This window comes from Mus caroli, unplaced genomic scaffold (assembly GCF_978045245.1).
Source record: "Mus caroli unplaced genomic scaffold, Mus_caroli_1 scaffold_13, whole genome shotgun sequence".
In the NCBI taxonomy this organism is placed as follows: Eukaryota; Metazoa; Chordata; class Mammalia; order Rodentia; family Muridae; genus Mus; species Mus caroli.
In genome coordinates, this window is record NW_028227268.1 from 120547436 (window position 1) to 120570087 (window position 22652).

At 49.4% G+C, this 22652-nt stretch overlaps 1 protein-coding gene across 1 annotated transcript in view; it reads left to right on the plus strand.

Annotated features, from left to right (window-relative positions):
• Positions 1 to 22365, plus strand: part of LOC147001618 (protein SFI1 homolog) — an 81616-nt gene extending 59251 nt beyond the window's left edge. Inside the window, exons 10-30 of the mRNA XM_085829336.1 lie at positions 145 to 242; positions 1670 to 1736; positions 7805 to 7935; positions 8763 to 8844; positions 9120 to 9298; positions 9810 to 9885; positions 10307 to 10402; positions 10761 to 10837; positions 11719 to 11821; positions 13953 to 14049; positions 17057 to 17217; positions 17608 to 17682; positions 18299 to 18373; positions 18485 to 18661; positions 18733 to 18986; positions 19715 to 19819; positions 19944 to 20127; positions 21212 to 21347; positions 21454 to 21532; positions 22057 to 22168; positions 22253 to 22365. Of these exons, the coding sequence (XP_085685462.1) occupies positions 145 to 242; positions 1670 to 1736; positions 7805 to 7935; positions 8763 to 8844; positions 9120 to 9298; positions 9810 to 9885; positions 10307 to 10402; positions 10761 to 10837; positions 11719 to 11821; positions 13953 to 14049; positions 17057 to 17217; positions 17608 to 17682; positions 18299 to 18373; positions 18485 to 18661; positions 18733 to 18986; positions 19715 to 19819; positions 19944 to 20127; positions 21212 to 21347; positions 21454 to 21532; positions 22057 to 22168; positions 22253 to 22357 (2469 nt within the window). The 3' untranslated portion in view covers positions 22358 to 22365. The remainder of the gene's footprint in view (positions 1 to 144; positions 243 to 1669; positions 1737 to 7804; positions 7936 to 8762; positions 8845 to 9119; positions 9299 to 9809; positions 9886 to 10306; positions 10403 to 10760; positions 10838 to 11718; positions 11822 to 13952; positions 14050 to 17056; positions 17218 to 17607; positions 17683 to 18298; positions 18374 to 18484; positions 18662 to 18732; positions 18987 to 19714; positions 19820 to 19943; positions 20128 to 21211; positions 21348 to 21453; positions 21533 to 22056; positions 22169 to 22252) is intronic.
• Positions 22366 to 22652: the final 287 nt, after the last annotated feature.

Genomic DNA, 22652 nt, shown 5'->3' on the forward strand with positions numbered 1-22652 from the left:
GGGCCATCCAGGCCATTTTCGGATTTTCACAGTTGTCCTTGAAAACATCTTCTCAAGCAGTGTTACACTTCATTGTTATTGCTCCTTTGTTATTTGTTATTCCTCTCTCTTCTCATCGGGATAAACTCAGTTTTCTTCCTGTAGTTGCTTCACAGGTTCTGGAACCTCTGGCAGTGTCGAATTGAGCAGAGGGAGGAGAGGGTACAACCCCCCTCACTGCATGCAGCCCTGAGCTACTACAGGTAGGAGCTGGCTTCAGCCTTGGCCTTTCTAGGGACACCTGGTTAGTTTGATGCACAGTTGTCCAAGAGCAATTACTCTGGCCTGATAGTGCCCGACTCAGAAAGGTCTTTTAGCCAGATGTTGACAGTGCCCTTAACCCCAGTCCTCTGGTCTGCATAGCGTGTTCCAGAATAGCCAGGGATGCACAGTGATGCCTGTGTGGATATTTCCTGGCACCTTCTCTGTGTACATATCAACTATACTCTGATATGTTTGCACAGGACTGGAAATTACACCTGTAATTTCAGACTCAGGAGGACTGTGAATTCTAGACCAGCCCAGACTATACAGTGAGCTTGAGGCCACCGGAGCTACCCATACAGCAGAGCCCTGTCTGGGGTTGGTCACCAGGTTAATCTGCAGTTACTGGTCCAGTTTTGGAGCTTTTGTTTGTTTGTTTGTTTTGGTTTTTCGAGACAGGGTTTCTCTGTATAGCCTTGGCTGTCCTGGAACTCACTTTGTAGACCAGGCTGGCCTCGAACTCAGAAATCCACCTGCCTCTGCCTCCCGAGTACTGGGATTAAAGGCATGTGCCACCACGTCCGGTGGAGCTTTTTATTTCTTTATGTATGATTGATTGTTCTAGGGATCCAGTAGGTGTTCTCCCACACGTCACCTCCCCAGCCTCAGAGCACATTTTTAATGAGTCAGCAAGAATCCTAGTAGTAGTTCTCAGATCCCAGAGTGACGAGCAGCCATCGGTAACTCCTGTTCCAGAGAACCCGATGCCCTCTATGGACATATACACATGGTACACACATACATGCAGGCAAACATTTAGACGTATACAATTGAAAAAGAAAGAACAATTCAATTCAGAGTTGTCAAGGTATGTCCCTATTTTAAATCCTGGTTTACAAAATCAAGCATGTTATCTTCACATCTGGTATCATTATATGGAAGTGAGATCAGCCCTGGGGTTTGGCCATAACTCCAGGAAGTTTGAAGATTTCTGTCTTAAATCCCAGACATACTGTGCTTGGTGCTCTACTGAAGTTTCCAAATGAGTCATCAAGGGCTGGAGTGTAGCTTAACCGTAGGCCACCTGCTTAGCACATGTGCTCTGTAAAAACACCAACCAACCAACCAACCAACCAACCAACTACCAACCAGCCAGCCAGCCATCCAGCCAACCAGACTCCAAGAAAATGCTGGAAGTTTAAAGCCAGCTAAAACCTAAGTTCAAGAGTTGGTGGTTTCAGGTCAGATAGTATGTTCTTCACTTTCTTCTCTTCGAGGATGAAACTAGTAAGTCCACACGGTGCACTGAACCCCCAAGAAGTAACTGTACCCAGATACGACTGCTTAAAAACACAGTAAAATCTTATGAGCTTGAAACCTGGCAGTATTGATCTGCAGTTCTTTGGTTTTTTGTGTTTTGTTCCAGGGTGACAGTCCTACACAAGTGTGTCAGGGTGTGGCTACGGTATGTGCACAAGAGACGATGCCAGCAGGTATGGAGCACAGTGGGGCAGACAGCTTAGCTGTCTACTAGTGGCGTTCACTGGCTTTGGGAAGATGTGTGGGGAAGGCCTGTGCAGTGGGTCTGGTTCTGGTCTGGAGGGTGCTAGGAAAGCACTGGAGTCTCCCTCAGCCCTTGCTGGGTCAGATCATGCACAACCCCTGCCCCTCTCCCTCCTCTCTAATGCCCCAAAATGCTGGGATTGTGTGAGTATGTCGACATGCCTGGCCCCCACACAAGAGAGACTTACTACACACCGGCTTTGCCTTAGACCCTGTGCCTATGTTGATGTGCTATGACACAAAAAAGAACTCCTGTGCTCCCAGCCCCAGGGTGGCAGGGAAGTGTGACAAGCAGGTCACTTTTGACAGTTGTCATGGGTGTCTGGAATGCTTAATGAAGGTTTCTGTGTGTGCATGTGTGCAGGTATGTGTGTGTATGTGTGCGTGCATGTGTATGTGTGTGTAATGTCTACAAGTGTCCACAGAGGCCACTTAGAGCTGGTGTTGAGTTGCTTGATGTGAATGCTAAGAACCAAGCTGACGTTCTCTGGAAGAGCAGAAATCACTCTTTACTGTTGAGTCGTCTCTTTAGCCCCTAAGGGTATTGATACCAGAGTGAAATTTAATAGGGATATCAGTTCACTTGATGATACCTTCATGAAAAGTGCCCGTGTTTGGCCGTCTTTGGCAGTAAGAGGAAGATACAAACTAAACTTCCCTCAGTTATTTTGGCACTGCTCTCTTTGCTACATCGATGTTGTCTGCTGCTACAGTCTGGTGGACATCTGGGCTAGCTCTTCACAGCCGTGGAATAGAGTGGGAGTTTGGAGCTAGGTAGACTCTGCCTAAGCTGTCTCTCCCAGACCGCCCTTCATAGCTCCCCTCTGCCACTCCGCTGCTAGTCACTCCTAAGTGTTCTGAGTGTGTCTGCCCCTTGCTGTCCCTGTAGCTCTGTAGCTCATGGCCTTGTCAGCATAGGGGCTTCCTCCACTCTTGCCACTGCCTGTGTGATTAATCAGAACATTAACATACAGTTGTGTGCTGATTTTTCAGTTAGGCTGTAGCTGCTGTTTCATTTGTTTGTTTGTTTCTGAAACAGGGTTTTTCTGAGTAGTCCTGGCTGTCCTCTAACTCAATCTGTAGATCAGTCCACCTGCTTCTGCCTCTCCAGTGCTGGGATTAAAGGCATGCACCAACACTGCCCAGCTTCTGCAGGGATGTTTAAAGTTCCCATTTTTGGTGATTTGAATATACTGGAGAACATCCCCAAGGGCTGAGTTTAAGGAGGGCAGAATCACACCTGCCTAGCCTGGTGCTAGTCTGCCATGCCTGCCATAGCCCAGAGCAGTGCTCAGCTGAGGTGCTGACTCATTTGCATGGGTAGCTGTCCTTGACCACATCACAGTGTTTCAGGTTGGCTATCTGGAAGTTGGGTGTGATGGCACATACCTGTAATACCAGCACCCAAGAGACACTGGTATTGCTGCAAGTTCAAGGCCAGTCTGAATAGTGAGGTTCAGACCAATTTGGGCTGCATTGTGAGACTACCTCAAAAAAAGGAACCAGGTGTACGGGTTCATACCCACCATCTTAGCACTCAGGAGGTAGAGACAGAAGATAAGAAGTTCAAGGTTGTCTTCAGATGCACAGCAGGTTCCAGGCCTGCCCGGGCTACACAATACCTTGTCTCATACAAAACAAAAAACAAAAATGTAGTTTGAAAAAGGGAGCTTGCCTGCCTATCATTTTAGTGCTTGTGATGTGGAGACATGAGGATCAGTAAGTAGTTCAAGGTTATTCTTGGCTGTTTAGTGAGTGTTGGCCATCCTAGGCTACATAAGTCCCTGTTTCGAGAAAACAAACCAGGCCATCATCGGCGCACTTCCCTGTTCACCTCTGACTCTGAGAATCTGTTGCTATCCGCCACCATGGTGAACTTCACAGTAGATCAGATCCGTGCCATCATGGACAGGAAAGCCAACATCCGGAACATGTCAGTCATCTCCATGTAGACCACGGCAAATCCACGCTGAACGACTCCCTTGTGTGCAAGGCTGGCATCATTGCCTCTGCCCGGGAGACACGCTTCACTGACATGCGCAAAGATGAGCAGGCACACTGCATCACAATCAAGTCCACCGCCATCTCCCTCTTCTATGAGCTCTCTGAGAACGACCTGAACCTCATTAAGTAGAGCAAGGATGGCTCGGGCTTCCTCATCAACCTTATCAACTCTCCAGGCCATGTGGACTTCTCTTCAGAGGTGACAGCTGCCTTGCGTGTCACCAATGGAGCTCTGGTGGTGGTGGACTGTGTGTCTGGCATGTGTGTGCAGACAGAAACGGTGCTGCGCCAGGCCGTCGCTGAGCACATCAAGCCCGCATCAAGCCCATGCCGATGATGAACAAGATGGACCAGGCCCTGCTAGAGCTGCAGCTGGAACCCGAGGAGCTCTACCAGACCTTCCAGCACATTGTGGAGAATGTCAACATCATCATCTCCACCTACGGTGAGGGTGAGAGTGGGCCCATGGGCAATATCATGATTGACCCCATCCTGGGCACCGTAGGCTTTGGTTCTGGCCTGCATGGCTGGGCCTTCACCCTGAAGCAGTTTGTGGAGATGTTCGTGGCCAAGTTTGCAGCCAAGGGCAGGGCCAGCTGGGCGTAGCCAAGCGTGCCAAGAAAGTAGAGGACATGATGAAGAAGCTGTGGGGAGACCGGTACTTTGATCTGACCTCATGGAGCCTGGAGATCCAGTGTCCTGAGCAAGTGGTGGGTGGCATCTACGGTGTCCTGAAAGTGTGGCCATGTGGCCCAGGTGGCCGGTACCCCCATGTTTGTGGTCAAGGCATACCTGCCTCTCAATGAGTCCTTTGGCTTCATTGCTGATCTGCGATCCAACACTGGTGGCCAGGCCTTCCCCAGTGCGTGTTTGACCACTGGCAGATCCTGCCTGGGGATCCTTTTGACAACAGCAGCCACCCCAGGCAAGTGGTAGCTGAGACCTGTAAGCACAAGGGCCTGAAAGCGGGCATCCCAGCGCTGGACAACTTCCTGGACAAACTGTAGGCAGCCTGATACTGCCACACGTTGCACAGTGCCCGCCCATCAGAAGACACCTTGAGACTGTCCCCACAGTGCTCCTCTGGAGACTGCTGGGGCCACCCTGACATCACTCAGCACTCACTTGCTACCAATTCTATTTATTTCGGAATTATAAGGCAGCTGGAATCTCTCTGCAGGCTGGACTGGCAGGCCATGGGGTGGGTGGGACATGGCTCTTAACATTTTCAGAGGGAAACAGGAAGATGTCCAAAAGTCTAAATAAATGCATTCAGAGGTTTATGAGGTCTATGGCTAAGTGGAGTTCCCCCAGAGGGGGAGGTGGGGTAAGTGCCTCCAGGAAGGCAGGCAGCCTGCCTTAGACTTGCAACCTGGCTATGGGAATCATCGGAGTAATAAACTACAGTGGTTGATCTGCAAAAAAAGAAAAAGAAAAGAAAACAAACCAAAAGAAAAAGAGTTTCCATGATGTCCAGGATGGTGCGGGTGGGAAGGGCTAGCTCAGGTCAGAAGGGCTAGCTCAGGTCAGAAGGGCTAGCTCAGGTCTCTCTTACCCTGTTCTAACTCAGTCTGCTTCTGGAGGAGAAAAAAGTCAAAGAGCAGCAGGAGCTTGCCCTGGCCACTACTCTGTAAAAGCTTTTTGCTAAAAACACCTTAAATATCACCTGTCCACGAAGCTATCTCGGGAGCACTTCTTTCTGTTTTAGGGAAACAAAAGGTTATTCATTGTGAGTTTCTTTTTAAAGTTAATGTAACCTGGCGCGGTGGCACATTTTTAATCCCAGCAGAGGCAGGCAGATCTCTGAGTTTGAGGCTAGTCTGGTCTACAGAATGATTTTTGGATAGCCAGGGCTAGACAAAGAAACTCTATCTTAAAAAACAAAAACAGACAAAAAGTATAATGGCCACCAGTGTTGTCTGCTTGTAATTCCAGTGCTTCAGACCTGAGGGGGATGATCATGAGTTTCATGCCAGTCTGAGCTACATACAGTGATTTTTGGGTCAGCCTGGTCCACAGAGTGAGTTCTAGGACAGTGAGGACTATAGAGAGAGACTCTGTCTCAAACAAACAAACAACAAACAAACAAACAAACAAGCAAAAGTAACATGTAGAATGGTAAAATATCGACTTGTTACTGAATTGGGAAGATAAGTTTGTGAGTTCATTAGACTTTTTAAGATTTATTTTACTTATGTGTACGCATGTCTGTGCACATAAGTGCAGTTCTTACAGAGGTCAGAAGAGGGTGTTGGATCCTCTAGAACTGGAGTTAAAGACAGTTGTGAGCCACCATGAGAGTCCTGAGTACTGAATCTGAGTCCTGTAGGAACAAGAATGCAGTTAACCACTGAGCCATCCCTCTACCACCCCTCAGCACCCAGAGTCATTTTTGTTGGCTTTAAAACAAAACAAAACAAAACAAAACTATTTTATTGAATTCTTATGTCTCTACCTCTTTTCCAACCCTTGCTCCACCGTAAACCTTTACAACCCCCAACACTAGGTAAGAGAGAAAGAAGGCCAGAGGGAAAGGGGGGTCGAAAACCTCTGTAAGCTACTTCCTGCCGATCAGGGGTCAGGGGGTTTCCTTGGGGCCAGTCCAATCTTTGTTATCAAAATATCCAGCAAACCAGCCATAGCAAACACAGCCTCGGGAACCAGCAGGGACTAGCAGCAGCAGGCCATCTCCAGAATCCCAAGTCTGCAGCTGGCTACTGTGAAAGGAAAATCATCATCACCTGCTGTGAAGTAGCCTCTTACCTCACGCCTGGGGTTAAAACAAAAACATACTTATAGAACATATCTGGGTTTTTTAAGAAACGAAAATTCTCACTGCACATTTTTTTAAAAAAAAATTATTTTTTAAAAAAAATTATTTTTTAAAAAAAAATTATTTTTAGGGAGTCAGCAGTTAAGAGCACTGCCTGCTCTCTTCTAGAGGACTTGAGTTCAATTCCCAGCAACCACATGGTGCTCACAACCATCTGTAACAGAATCTGATGCCCTCTTCTGTGTCTGAAGACAGCTACAGTGTACTCATATACAATAAATAAATAAATAAATAAATAAATAAGTCTTTTTTAAAATTTATTTTTAGTTATGTGCATGTCTATTCTGCATATCTATGCAGAATCTGTGCAGTGTCTGAGTAAGCCCAAAGAGGACCTGAAATTACAGGACTGTGAGTGGCCTGACCTGGGTGTTGACAACTGTCCACAGAGTTCAAAAGAAGGCATAGGGCCTGCTGGGATTGGAGTTTCAGATGGCTCAGAACCACCATGTGGGGGCTGGGAATCAAACCCAGGTGCTCTTAAGTGCAGAGCCCTTTCCAGCTTGCTATCTGTCTGCCTGCCTGCCTGTCTGTCTATATGTCTGAGACAGGGTCTCATTGTACAGCCATGGTTGGACTGGCTTCAATTATGTAGACTAGGCTGGCCTGATGTGTGTAGACTAGTTTGGCCTTTAGACTCAGCAGAGATTGACCTGCCTCTGCCACTAGAGTGCTAGAATCAAACATGTATGTCACCAAACCCAGCTTCAGTTAAATACATAGGCGCACACACACACACACACACACATTCTTATTCATTTGTGTCTAGAAAAATAACACTGCATACGATTAAAGATGCAAATAGTTTCATGTTTCACATTGCTTTTGTTGTTTGGTTTGTTGGTTTTGTTTTGTTGTAAAGACTTATTTAATGTATATGAGTACACTGTCATTTCAGACACACTAGAAGAGGGAGTCAGATCTCACTACATATAGCTGTGAGCCACCATGTGGTTGCTGGGAATTGAACTCAGGACCTCTGAAAGAGCAGCCAGTGTTCGCCACCTCTGAGCTGTCTCTCTAGCCCCTCATGGTAACCTAGTAGCAAACTGGTGAAAATCAAACATAACACTTCATTCTGTTCCTACCTGTATGAGAAGCAGTCTCTCAGAAGAGTGTGCCTCTGAGCGTTCACGGAGGCCTTTTGTTACTTTGTTTCAGTTATTGCGGGCCAGAGCAGATGGTCATTTCCAGCAGCGAGCACTGCCTGCTGCCTTCTACACGTGGTACAGAGGCTGGCTATGGCACCAGCAGAGACGGATCCTGCACACAAGAGCAGTGCATTTCCACAGGTATGCTGTGCAGTTCCCGTGTGTCTGGGACAGGCAGCTCTGATGTAGCTCTGGTGACTTTGGTATGCCTTGGCTTTGTGTTACTGGTTTCCCAGCTCCCAGTCCCTGGTCTTCTGGGTTTTCAGAATGAGGGCCTTTTGATCTCATGGAGCAGTAAAAATTAGCCTGTACTTTCTCCTGGGACAACTGTTGGCCATCCTTTTTGCAAGTGTTCTCAGAACAGCTTGTGTTTTATGGGTCTGCTCTTTCATGAGCACAATTTCCTGTTAGTGTAATGAGAGCTTTGCTGGAGTCTCACATTGTGCGATTTCCCTAAAATGCTGTGCTCCTGTTCTATAAAACACGGTCTTTTGAAGTCTTAGAATAGCAGTTCTCAACCTGTGGGTTGTGACCTTTTCACAGGGGTCTTAGACCATTTGAAAACACAATATTTACATTATGATTCATAGCAGTAGCAAGATTACAATTATGAAATAGCAGTAGAAAGAATTTTATAATTGGGGGGCGGTCACCACAACATGGGGAACTGTATTAAAGGGTTGTAGCATTAGGAAGACTGAGGACCACTGTCTTAGAACAATGGTCACTCACAGAGTTAAAAAGGTCAAGGAGCCGCAGGGTGGTAAAGTCGGTGGTAAACATCTTCAATCCTAGCACTTAGAAGGCAGAGGCAGTGTGCCCTCTGTGAGTTTGAGGCCAGTGTGAGTTCCAGGTGAGTTCCAGGTCAGCCAAGTGCTACACAGAAACACTAAAAACTAAAAATAAGAAATGTCTTTCGTTGGAAATGCTTGGCTTCTAGTCAGCTTTTCTCATTTCTGTGTATTTAGAGGGACATTAGAGAAGCAAGTATTTGTTCTCTGGAGGCAGAAGATGTCTCAGCATCGAGAAAACTGCTTGGCAGAGAGAATGGTGTGTAGTCTTCTTTGAGTGGGTTCCTGGGGGGTGGGGGAGGGGAAATGATCCATTTTATGCCCTTGCCCTGGGGTGCTCCTCAGAAAATTATACAACCCTGGTCCACCCTGCCAGGTGCAGGAGCCTGGGAACATCCAGGCATTGATGTCTGTTGTCAGCTCAGTTCACGGGCAGCTGCTGGGGGAGGATCTCTTTTGCTGGTCACAGATTCTCCTCCAGCCTCTGAACTGTTCTCCTTCTGGATTGTTCTGTTTCCTCCCACCCCGCCTCAGGCTATATTGCAGGCAGAGCAGCAGCTTTTACGTAAGTTCTGGTTCGTGTGGCACCAGCAGGCAACAGTGTGTCAGCTGGAGCGACAGCAGCAAGCCATGGCCATTGCCCACCACCACAGCGGACTGCTCAGGAGGGCTTTCTGCATCTGGAGGGAAAGCGCCCAAGGATTTAGGATAGAGTAAGTGGCATTTCTACTCCAGAGCTTCTAACCCCCTCAGGCCAGCTTTGGCAGAAGCTCCAAGTGCCCAGCCATAGTGGTGTGTCAGGTAGGGCTGGTTGTATGTCCTGGAAATTCAGCTTGAATGAAGGACCTTGGAATCTGTCATTGGACTCAGATGCTCTGAAACTCAGCTCCACCTTGCTTCCTGACGGGAACCCATGTAGCTAGTGGCAGGGTATAAACTGATGAGCCCATTATCAGGTGGCCGGACACTTACTAGTGGGCAGGCTATGACGGTGTTTATCAGACCACAGGGCTACAATGGAGAGCGCATGCAGCCCACGTGTCTGGTGCAGAGATGTTGAAGCCCCATGAGGTTTCCTGAAATTTTCCTGAATCTCTGTGTCCCTACTTGGGAGAGGCCCAGATCATCAGACAGCTCTTCAGAGAATCCTTCACTCCCTGAGCTCAGTAGTTCTGAGGCCCCTTGTGGTCTGGCCCCTGCTGAGCTTCTCCTGTTTCTCCACAGGAGGATGGGCAGGGCACAGGCTGCACACTTCCACTCTGCACGGCTCCTGAGTTGGGCCTGGAGCATGTGGAGGGAGGTAAGGCTTTGGCATGGGCACAGCCTAAGTGTGGCTTTTGGACAGGTAGGGCTGTTTGTCCACATGACTCAGACAGATGGGTTCCTCCATATGCCTCTGGTCAAGGGCAACTGTGAGGCAGTGATAACTATGTGTGGGGCTGGTATCATCTGAACTTACTGAAGGTAAAGTTCCTGTCTGGCCGCTCACAGAAACTCTACAAAGGGTGTAATGTTGAAGCCAGTACCTGTCCAGCACATCCCGTCCGGCACTTGCTCATTTGACACCCACCAACCTCTATAGGTTTATATTTATAGATGAGATTGAGGCTCAATTGGTATATTCTCCTTCTGTGAGCTCACAGAATGAAAACCCCAAGACATTGCTGCCGTGAGCCCCTCCTGGCCCTTGGCCCACACTCCCCACTCTTCCCTGTGTACAGTGCCTGGCCCTGAGGCTGGAAGAGCAGCAGAAACTGAAGTGTGCCGCCCTGCACAGCCAGTGCACCCTGCTTCGCAGGGCTCTGCAGAAGTGGCTGGTAGGAGCCAGCTCTTTGTTCCAGGTCTCCTCACTGTGGGGTAGGGGAGGTTTCTGGAAGCGTTTATGTTCCTCCCCAGAGTGATCTGGCAAGGCTCAAAACATCAGGTGTCCCAGAAAGTGCTACCTGGGGTGCCAGCCATCATGGAAATCTGGTTTCTATATAAGAGTTCAGGAGTTGGGCCTTGTGGAACATTATAGTGGAGATAGGTGCTGGTCTTGGAATGGAGACCTTCAGCCTCTTCCCACTCTGACAGCTCTGGCCTGGCAGCCACTGTGGTAAATGCACCTCTGAGGCCTACGTATAGAGGGAGAAGTATGGTCCCAGGGTGGCCTCCAGTCTTCCTCATCTCCCACAGGTTTACCAGTACAGGGTGAGGAGTGTTCTGCAGGAGGTGGCGGCCAGGGAGAGACAGCACAACAGGCAGCTGCTGTGGTGAGTCTTGAGTCCTTTGGATCTCTCAGGCTGAGGAAAGACCTTCCAGAATCAGGTGTGGGTGGGTGGGGCAGTCCTGCCTAAGATGTGCAGAGAATGGCCTCAGTGCCTCCTACTGCTTAAGTGATTCTGGCTTCCCCATGGCAAGCTATGCATCTTCAGGCTCACCTCAGCATGCTCTGATCTGCCCGTGCAGGTAATAGACCCTCATCAGAGGCCCACATAGGAGCGTGTTTGTCATGTTCTGAGCCTTCTTCCCACCATGCTTCACATCTAACCTTCTCTCCTCCTGACGCGCTATTTCATTCCACTCCTGTGTGCAGCCTGCAGCCTCTCTGTCTGCCCCTCTAGGGCCATCTGTAACTCTCACCCACCCCCACTCCTTATGATTCAAGTTTCTGAACTCCTGCTCCCTCTCCCTTTGTATTTGTTTAGCACATGCTGTTCTGGCTGTGTGTAGGCCATGGGTCTTGTGGACTTTAAACAGTCACTCCCCTGAAGTCCTCAGGAAGCACCCTCAGATAGACCAGAATGAGAGAGCAAGTAGGTGCTGGGGTTCATGTGCCTCTTCTCTCACTGTGAATCACCTGAATTGTAATCGTCCGCTTACAGCTGTGCTCTCTTTATCATACACCTCCTGAGGACTCGGTGATGGCCTGGTGCACTGCTGGCCACCTGGTCCCACCTGGTACCTGGCACAGAGCAGAGACTCAGTATCTGTTGTTGGGTGTCGGCAAGAGCTTGAGGGTCGGCTTGAGGGTCACGAGACAGATGCTCTGAGGCACAGTTTTTACTTAGGCATGGGGAAGAATAAGTGTTTCACGGAAGCCTCCCAGGCCCAAACTGCTGTCACTCTTCTCACCTGACCCATGTCATTACAGGTGGGCGTTACAGTGCTGGAGAGAAAACACCGTGGCCCGTTTGGACGGAGCCAAAAAAACCTCTCAAGCAAGAGTCCACTACAGCAGGACTCTGTGCTCCAAGGTGAGGTATAGACTGGTTACTAGGGAGCCTGGGGCTCACATTACAGTCCTTATTGACACTTAGTAAGGACCTCCCAGGGTAGGTAACCATCTTTCACACATGCATGTCTGTAGGTATTTTTCTTTGTACTGAGTTAGGAATCACTGTTCATTAAAAGAAAACATGTCATATAGGAAGCAAACTAGTTCTTACCAGAACCAGTATTTTCCATACGTGTGCAACACTACACTCAGATAAAGCCTGGGAGCTGCTGAGATTCAGTATCCTTGTTGGAAGACTGTGCCAGATCTTACCCACTGGCACCCAGCCTGCATGCTCAGGAGGCCTGTCTGGAAGCATGGCGCCTCCCAAGAGGTTCTTGGTCATCTAGTTTGAAATGACCCAGACCACCTTGTCTCCTTGGCTAGGGTAGGTGTTGGAAATTTCCTGCAAGGTCCATGCTCTAGGGATGGGCAACACATTGGAATATAATACAAGGAAGTGGTTCAAACAGAAACAGTCCCAGAGGCTGTCCCTGGGTCATGGTTGTTCTGGAATAAAGCAGACTGTTGGGAACTCTGAGTGGCATAGATTTACCTGCTGGTGACCACGTAGTTCCCTGCAGAGGCAGCAGCTGCATTTAGTGAAGACTGGCATCTTCTCAGAAATGTTCAAGACATGTTGGGCGGTCCCTGCCTTGGGAGGAGATGACCAGATCTGGTTAGGTTTAATGCTCTGAAGAGAGACCACTCAGGTGGGAATGGAGTTTATGACTGGTGAAGCTGGTATCATGCTTCATCTGGTTCCCTGCTTTCTTTAGATGTGTTTAGTGGTACTGGTGAGATGTTCAAGCATGAGGACAGGAGTTCAAATCCCCAACACCCACATAAAGTTGAATATGACTGTGTGTACCTGGTCTTTGGTACTTTGTGAGTTCTTTTTCTACCTTTTATCCTTCCTGGTTTCACTCCCTATCACTAGATAGGAGAGAAAGAAGAATATATATATACAGAGAGAGATCCCTGAATCTAATTTCTTTCCTTTTGTTTCTTAGAGCTCAACTACTGACAAACTGCACCCAACCCCCCTAAATGACTAGCAACCACCAACTTCCTATTAGGGCTCTAGCATTTATTTACCCTCTGAAAAGTTCCCAGAATTCCAAAGGTCACAGGATCTGCAGCCGACAAACCACACCCCTGCTAGAGCATGAGGCATTCTTAGTTAGCTGCTGTAGAAGTCTGAAGCAGCCTGAGACTGAAACACATTCTAATCACTGCATCTGCATGTGTCTGTAACTCTGTCCTGGAGTTAGAGTCAAACTGAGAGGATCCTGGGACTCACTGTCTAGCCAGTCAGCCAAAGCAGGGAGCTTCAGCCTCTGACACTTGTCTTAGGGAATGATGGAGAGTGACTGAGGAAGACATTGGATTTTTGGTTCCTCTACACCCATAGACATGTGCATACACATACATGCACACACCCTACACAAAGGGTTTTGTGTTCTCTTTTGAGATACAGTCTTACTATGTAGCCCAGGCTAGACTAGAACTCACTATGGAGATCAGACTGGTCTCAAACTTATAGAAATCTACTTGTCTTTGTTACCCAAGTTCTGGGGTTAAAAGTGTGTACCACCACACACTACCCACAAAGGCTTCCTGTGTAAGAAAAAATATTCCAGGCAGTGGCGGCACACGCCTTTAATCCTAGCACTCAGGAGGCAGAGGCAGGTGGATCTCTCTAAGTTTGAAGCCAGCCTGGTCTACAGAGTGAGTTCCAGGACAGAGAGTCAGGGGTGCACAGAGAAACTCTGTCTTGAAAAACAAAAGAGGGGAAAAAAGGAAGAACTAACACAATGCTTAACAAATGATGGAGTATAACCCATGTAACTACTTCATTTCTATGGCACAATATCAAGTTTAAATCCTCCCGATAGGAAAGTCTCAGTGTCTGAGTAGTCAGGGTTCCCTTTAAGGGACCTGAAGCCCCAACCCAGGACCGAGTAGATGGCTGGCTACTTCCTGGATATGTTTGAGAGCCAGCTGTTAACCCTTCAATTCTTACCTCAAGAGGACCCAGCATTGGTCACAGTGTGTCCTTGATATCAAAGTATGAAATGAGCACTGTATTTTCTCTGCCTTGTCCGTAGGTCCTCGTCCAGTGGCGAGAGGTTACGTCAGTGCAGATATATTACCGACAAAAGGAGGCAGCTGTTCTCAGGGAGGCCCGGAAAGCACTGGACAAGGGTAAGAGAGGCCTGTGGGGACAAACAGTGATGGGAGTGTGAGCACAGGACTCCCTAAGGTTCCATGTGCTCTGCGGGCTCTGTCCATGTGTGCTCATTCCCTGGTGCTTTCATGGCCAGGAGGCTTCAAACAAGAATTAATTTTTCTCAGGGCCAGAGGCCAGAGGTTCTGGAGGAGTCCTCCCTGGGCTCCTCTGGCTCCTGCTTGTTGCCCTCTTTGGTCTTCCTTGTGATGTATGTATGTATGTATGTATGTATACACGCACACACATATAATTGATATTATATGCTATATATTTATATAATATATACATTTATTAAGTGAGCTTTAAAATAATATTATCCACATAATACCTAAGATGCTCAGAATCCGATACTTGTCCTTGAGGCTGGACCTCAATAGCCAGTCAGTACTACTGGATCAGGAAGCAGGGATGACAAGGAGGTTATGCAGTCTACAGAGTGGGCTGCCTCAGTAGTCCCATCGTGGCGCCGGAAGCCCAGAAAGTTCCTGGAGAACTGTTCGTTCTGAGTCTGCGAAGCTTGAAATGCTGATTGCTACGAGCAAAGGACTGAGCAGTTGAAGCCCTGTCTTAGTCAGGGCTTCTATTCCTGCACAAACATCATGACCAAGAAGCAGTTGGGAGGGAAAGGGTTTATTCGGCTTACTCTTCCACACTGCTGTTCATCACCAAAGGAAGTCAGGACTGGAACTCAAGCAGGTCAGGAAGCAGGAGCTGATGCAGGGGCCATGGAGGGATGTTCTTTACTGGCTTGCTTCCCCATGGCTTGCTCAGCCTGCTCTCTTATAGAACCAAGACTACCAGCCCAGGGATGGTCCCACCCACAAGGGGTCTTTCCCCCTTCATCACTAATTGAGAAAATGCCTTACAGTTGGATCTCATGGAGGCATTTCCTCAACTGAAGCTCCTTTTTCTGTGATAACTCCAGCTGTGTCAAGTTGACATAAAACGAGCCAGTACAAGCACCAACAGAGCTATCTCTGAAGGATTTTTTTTTAAGATTTATTTATTTATTATAAGTAAGTACACTGTCTGTCTCTTCAGACACAGCAAAAGAGGGTATCAGATCTCATTACAGATGGTTGTGAGCCATCATGTGGTTTCTGAAATTTGAACTCAGGACCTCTGGAAGAGTAGTCCGTGCTCTTAACTGCTGAGCCATCTCTCCAGCCCATGAAGAACTTTTTTTTTTTTTTTTTTTTTTTTTTTTTGGTTTTTCAAGACAGGGTTTCTCTGTATAGCCCTGGCTGTCCTGGAACTCACTCTGTAGACCAGGCTGGCCTCGAACTCAGAAATCCCCTGCCTCTGCCTCCCGAGTGCTGGCATTAAAGGCGTGCGCCACCATGCCCGGCAGTGAAGAACTTTTCTTAAAGGGGATAGTGGCACAGGGCAGGTCCTTGGAACAAGGAATTTAGTGGGTAAACACAAAGTACCATCCATGGGAAGGATGCAGTAGCATTGTGGTTTGGTGCCTTTTTTATTTTGTTTTGTTTTTGAGACAGGGTTTCTCTATAGCCCCGGCTGTCCTGGAACTCACTCTGTAGACCAGGCTGGCTTCCAACTCCCAGAAATGCTTTTGCCTCTGCCTCCTGAGTGCTGGGGTTAAGGGCCTGTACTCATTGTGTTGTCTGATATTAGACTTCAGGGTTTCTGCCACACCTTTTTAGAGCTCAGGGGAAAATATCCTTAGACACAGGCATAGACTTTTACAAAGTACAGGCTTGTAGTCCCAGCATTTGGAAGGTGGGAAGGAGGCATGCTGGAGCAAGGAGCTTGAGGGCAGCCTAGACCACACAGGGAGCACCCTTCCTTCCTTCCTTTCTTTTTCCTTCCTTTTTTTCTTTTCAGACTATATTATTTCTCTCCCTCTTCCCCCTACAAACCACTTTTGCTCTTTCAAATCCTGACCTGTTTTAGTTGTTACCTGTATCCTGCTCAGTCGGTATAGTGTTACTTACATGTCTTCAGGGCAGACCACTTAGTACTGAATAGCCAACTGGTGAGCTCTTTCCTGGGAAAGACTTTTTCTCCCACTCTCAGCATGTCTTAGTTTCCAAGTAGTTCTTTGTATAGATTAGAGGCTTCATGGGCCTTTCCCATCCACTGTGACTGTCCATCAGAGTTGTCCCTGTTTGGTTGCTATTTGGGTAGTCACATTGATGGCTTCTGACATTCCTAGAGACACATTCACACAGCAAACGCCCTGATCTTCCGGTTCTTAGAATCTTTTCTTCTCTTCCAAAATGTTCCTGAGCCTCAGGTGTGGGAGTGTTTTGTAGATATATCTGTTGGGTCTGGGTTCCGTAACTCTGCATTTCGTTCCCCTCTATCTTGTACCTTCCTGTTGTTCCTTAGCGATGATGCCATCCATGGTGGTAGCTAGGGAGATAGGGACACTTAAGGCTACACCCAAGATGTGAAATGGCTGGTGGACACCATCCAAGATAAGGCTCATGACTGCTGCCTTCTCTGGAGCCTGTGAATGGCTCCAGAGGTACCTCCTGTATTAGGCATTCCCAGGATCCAGGACACAGCCTAAACCGTGAGGCCCCAACAGAACACTTTACTACTTTACAGGTCATACCTCAGGCTTACTGGACTTCACTCTCTGAACTTTATTTCCTGCCGCCAAGGCTGAGCTCTAGCAGGAAGCTCCCTTTTTGGGACTAAGAGCCTCCTTCTGTATGCCTAGCATCTGTTGGTGTTGCTCTGTGGGTCCTGGAATACCTGCATTGACTGTGGACAGCTATGGGGACAGCACTTGGGAGATGCAGCAGCAAAAAGAAATTCTAGTTCTAGTTTCCAGACTGTAGAGATGACCAGACCTGCCTGGCCTTCCATAGTGGCCATGTCCTGTGTCGCTTTTTCTCACAAAAGGCTGACTGTCACATCACATAACCTCTTCACTGTCTATGCCTTCCCGTGCCACAAAGTCACTTATGAATGAAAGTCCTGTAGTTTTCAGCCAGCTTACATTTGCTTCAGGTCGTCTCCGGAACTGGTTTCAGCACTGGCGATTCTGCAGCCAGAGGGCGGCCCAGCAGAGATTCCAGCTGGGACAGGCGGCTCAGCATCACCGCTGGCAGCTGCTGATGGAAGCAATGGCCAGGTGGAAGGCACACCATCTGGGGTGTATCAGAAAGAAGGTGAGGCACGTGGTGGCAGCTTTCCAAGCTCTGTATGAGTCTTGAGCAAGTGCCCGTGTCTTGAGGAGGCATCTCCAGACAGAACTCTGGAAAACAAGTATTAGCGCTGGGATTCTGCAGGAACAAGGCTGCGGGAGCTGCTGCAGTCTCCTGTAATCGTAGGAATAGCCACCCTCAGAATCAAGGCTACCCCAGGAGAAGGCTGCTCAGAAGAGAAATCTGCTTTCTCCTGACTCTTGACTTTAGATCTGGGGAAACTACGGGGGCAGGAACCCTTGGCAGAAAGGTGTTCATTTGGGTGGAGTCTCCCCTTGCAGCTGCCCCAGGGGCTGGGGATAGACCCTGAGTTAGGTGACTGTGGAGTCTGACCCTGTGACATTTGCTCTCCAGTTTCTGCAGAGGCAAGCTGCCCAACTCCTGGCACAGAGACTCAGTCGGGCCTGCTTCTGCCAGTGGAGGAAGCAGGTGAGAACCAGTGTAGCACTTCTTGCCTACTGGCAAGACTTCAGCTTAGAGCCATCTCAGCCTCACATCTAGTTCAGTCTTTAATACTGTCTTTGTCCCAGGGCTCCATCCCTGTGCCTCCCCTCCAACTCCCGCACTATCAGCTTCCTTCATACGCCATTTGTAGAAGGCTAGTCTCTTCAATTCAGGTTTCTCTTAAAGTATCATCTTAAACACACTGGAATAATACCCAAAAATTAATGTGAAGTGAATTTTAAGCCTTTGTTGGGGTCTTGATAAAAAACCAGAAGGCCACACACAGTCTGCTCAGCACAGCCAAGTTTATAGTCTGTTCTTGCTCTAGGCTGGAAAGCCTTCCTTCCGGCTCTGCACCCAGTTCCCCCAGCATTGCTCTGTCCATTCACTGTCCAGTCAGAGGTGTCTGTGCATTCTTCCTTTTGTACTGTCCTTTTCCCTTCACAGTCCCTGAATACATTAACTATCTCAAGGTCAGGATGAGGCCAGGCCCTGAACCCTTCCCAGTAGGAGGGTAGATGCTTTAGCTGGTGGGCTGAGAGTGGCCATTGCCACGTTGCCTGTATATTCCTCTGAATAACCCAATCTTTCTGGCCCACAGCTGACAGTCCGGAAGCAAGAACAGTGGGGCACAGCCCGGGCCCTGTGGTTCTGGGCCTTCTCACTACAAGCAAAGGTAATGGTTCTAATTCCTGGGCACTCCTACCTTCAGGGGCTGCTCTGTAGGCTGGGTTGTGGGATCCATCATGGAAGCTTGAGTCTTATCTCTTGTCCTCTCTTCTGCAAGGTGTGGACTGCATGGCTGGGCTTCGTACTTAAGAGGAGGAGGAAGAAGGCACGGCTGGAACAGGCTATGCAAGCCTACCAGCAGCAGCTCCTACAGGAGGGTGCCACACGGCTTCTGCGCTTCACAGCTGGCATGAAGGCCTTCCGGCAGCAGCTCCAGGCCCAGCAGCAGGTCCAGGTAAGCCAGAGCTGCTGGTGAGAGGCTGGCAGGGCAGAGCAGGGCAGGAGCTGATGAGAGCTGTGTTGTAGGCAGCCCACAGCCTCCACTGTGCAGTCTGCCACTGTGCTGAGCTCTGGAAAAAGAAGGTGCTTGGTCCAGGCAAGACTTCTCAACCACCAGCACCCACCACATCCAGCAAGAGAGTGACATTTAAGGATTCCTTCCTCTCTGGACGTGCCGCTGGAGATGCCACCCTGGAGACGAAGCAGCTTCGAGCTCCCCCGTCTCAGGGAGGCCTGGGTAGTTTGGCAGGAGCTGCTGGGGAGCCCTGCCTCCTAGACCTGTGAGTGGCCTGTGGTTCACCTCTGCCTCTAGTCCTAGAGCCAAAGCTGGGCACACACAAGAGGGACAAACAGCTGTAGGAAGGACAAAATGAGAGTGCCACAGCCTCATCACACCAGAGCTGCTCAGGGGCCTGTGTCAGCCTTTCTTCCCTGGGCATTGTTCTGAGGAGACTGTTGTCCCTTCCTGGGTGACATCTGCTTCTCCCTGTATTATGATACTCAGCAGTCAAGCCTTCATGCCTTGTCTTAAGCTTGTAGCTTCCCTTCTTCCCTATCAGAGCTCCACTTTTTGTGGGCACCCAATCTTTTCTCCACCTCCATGGATGGCTTCTCTCAGCTCTGTGTGCACCACCCTTGAGAGGCAGTTGTCGTTCCCAGAGTAACCAGCACTGAGCCTCAGAACTCATGGCCAGCCCCTATTTGTCCCCACTCTTTACCCCTCACCACTAACCTTGGCAGGACCCTGAATATCTCAGAGGGTCTTCTCATAGGAAAGAATACAAACTGTCAGCTTGCTGTGAAGGTCAAAAGAAACAGGTGCAGCTCCAGCACCCAGGAATCAGTCAGGAAGGCTGTAAGGGTCATGTTGAGTTGTCTAGGCTCAGACCTACCCTGTGCACATGCTGGCCTTCAGTCTCCCTGTAAAATGCTAAGGACTGAACCTTAGCAAGATCTCAGGTGCCCTCGCAGACCTTGTCAGTCCAAGGAACAGACTATTTCTCTCCAGCAATGCAGCCCGCTCATCACAGAAACAGCCCCGACGTCCATCCTTCCTGCTTGAGCGTTTGGGGAGCCAGAGGTCCCCAGAGTGGTACACCCTTGTGGAGCAGCAGTAAGTTGAACGGTTGTGAGTCCAAAGGCACTGAAAACTCTCTGTTCCTATATTTTATGGGATGTCTGGTCCCTTTAATCCAGAGAAAGATTCCATGGTGTGAGCAGCTTCTGCTTCTGCTCAGGTTAGAGAAGCCCCCAGAGGAGGAAAGCATGGCTCTGCTGGGAGACTCTTCACTGACAAGACCCTTCCTACCTGGGGTCTTGCCGAATGTTCCTGGTCCAAAGCTGCCTCCTACGGCCAGTCCAGGCCTGGAGCTGCTGCCTCCCTCCTCCATCATGCCCCGTGCAGCAGGAGGCAGTGCCAGGGTGAGTTCTCCACTGTGCTGCCACTCACTCTCCTTTGGTGTTCATTCTCCAACCCTTACTACTCTTCTTTCTAGAATACCGTGGTCACTTGACAAGCTTGGGTGCCCTGCACACCAGGCCTAAAACAGCAGTGGCTAGTCTTCCAACACCCCAGCCCTTGAGCAATGACTGGTGTCTGGACAACCAGAAGAACCTTATAGGCGGGCTCCCAGCAGGGCCTCTGGTCTTGGGGGACAGGTGGGAGCTTGGAGTGGGAAGAGGAAGAAATTGAGGGGCTGTTGTAGGGCACCACATCTGGCCTGGACTCAGAGCACCAAGTGCAGGGGCAGCCACGAGCCGTGGTGTTATCAGACAGACATGCTAGTGCTCTGGCTGTAGCCTCTCACTGGTGTGTGTGTGAGACAGTCTGTTGGGGACTGTCTGTGGTAGGACTTGCTATGGTAGGTATGGTGAGGGAGGAAGAGGAATCCAGGGTCACTAAAATTCTTTTACTAAAAGATGGAATCTGGGGTAGGGTCCAGTGTCTGGTGAGGCAGTCGGTCCCCACTCCATCAGCCTTCAAGGCTATGAGTATCTACACTGCATGGCAAAGCATCACCTCAAAGAACATAGGGGACATGGAGTCCTGGGCAGAGGTAGCCAGGGGGTACTCCTGAAAACAGCCAGTCGGCAGTTCTTAAAAGTTGGTGCTGACTGGGGAGGGGTGGAGACAGGAAGGAGGTAGCTTCTGGTGAAGCGTGGCTGGTAACAGAAGCGACATACCCCCAATCTCAGCACTTAAGCAATAGAGGCAGGAGGATGGAGAGCTCAAAATGAGCCTGGGCTTCACAGCAAGACTGTCTCAGTAAATTAGTATTTAAGTGAGTATTTAAAAAAAAATAGTGGCACGCAGAAGAGAAGCCTTAGGGGTGCAAGAGTGGTAGGACAGGAGTGCTGCCCTGTAACAGTCTTCCCTGAGGCTCAACAGGCAGGGCAGTCACCCTCAGCACTGCAAGGCCTGGTGGGCAATGAATCGGGACAGGACTCCCTTCCCAGGGTCCCTACTAGCTTTCTTGTTCAGCATCCACCCTTTGCTCCTCTACAGGTATCAGCAAAGCCCAGCATCCCTGGACCTCAGTCTTGGGGGTGCCCGTCCTTACCCAGGGATCTTGATCCCCATCTCCTCCCTGGAGATTCCATAAGCACCCGGACTGGGCCTGTTTATGGCTCAGAGGCTACAGGTGAGTAAGTCAGGGTGCTGGGGTCACCCTCTACCAAAGCCCTACCAGTCTCCTGGGTCCTAAAGGGATGGTGGGCAAGGCCAAGCTTATCTTCCTGTTGCTGCAGGCCACACAGAGCTTGAGGCTGAGTTGGAGGGGATCCAGCAGCAGTTACAACACTACCAAACCACCAAGCAGAACCTTTGGTGAGGCCCGCCAGGTGCCCTGGGACCTGTCTATGGGAATAGCTGTGGCTTGGAAAGGCAGTTGGTTCCACTTCCTGCAGCAGGGCCTGGGACTCCTCTGTGTGGTTTAACTCCAGGGGGTGGGGTAAGTGTCCTCTGGCACCTTTATCCACTCCGGGAAGGGCCAAGTTGGCCTTACCTAGGGCTGGAAGTCCTGCTTTCCTGGGTTCTGTTACCTACCTGACAACTGTGACTGTAATGTTAACAAGGGACAGACAGCATGGGCCTGGGTCCTACTTATACCCAGTGTTCTGGGGACAGTTGACATACAGCAGCTTTCAGAGACCTCAGTGAAAAAGACTGGTCCCTCTAGAAAGGGACAGGAAGAGAAGTTTTCACACGCCTCACATGAGTTGCTGTTTGCTGGGGAAGACAGAAGATTGTTGGCCATTCTCTCGAAGCACTTTATTAGCCAATATACCTCTTCAAAGGGCTCGCTTGAGGCTGTGCCAAAAACCCAGCCTGATAGGTGTCCCCATCTCCAGGTCATGCCAGCGACAAGCCAACAGCCTGCATAGGTGGCTGGAGCTAAGCCAGGAGGAGCCGAGATCTGAGGACCTTCATCTAGAAGAGCAGGTGAAAACAGAACTGGAGGAGGTAAGACCAGGTCAGCCCAGGGCCAGCCCCTGGCTGTCCTTCCTTTCAGCTGGCCTTGTCCCTCCCTCTTGCCCATGTCCCCAGGTGGAACTACAGATCCAGCAGCTGGCTAAGGAGCTTGAGGCCCAGCGTCAGCCTGTTGGTACATGCATTGCTCGTGTTCGGGCCCTGAGACGGGCTCTGTGCTAGTGGGCCCGTTCCTGGGGGACAGGTGTTATCCTTCACAAGGCCTTGGACATCCCGCCGCACCCTCAACAACAAAATACAAAGCTACAGTAGTTTTTGTTTTTTCAAATTTCAAAATGTCTTGCAATTAAATGAATTACTGTTCAGAAGTCTCCTACGTTTCATACAAAATACGGTACTACTGATACAGCTGAAAGTTAACTGATTTCTCCTGCAGAGAAATTCATGGCATTCCCAAGATCGACATGAACTCTGGTCTTGTCCCTACCACTGGGTTCCCCATGGCCTGCATACCTGT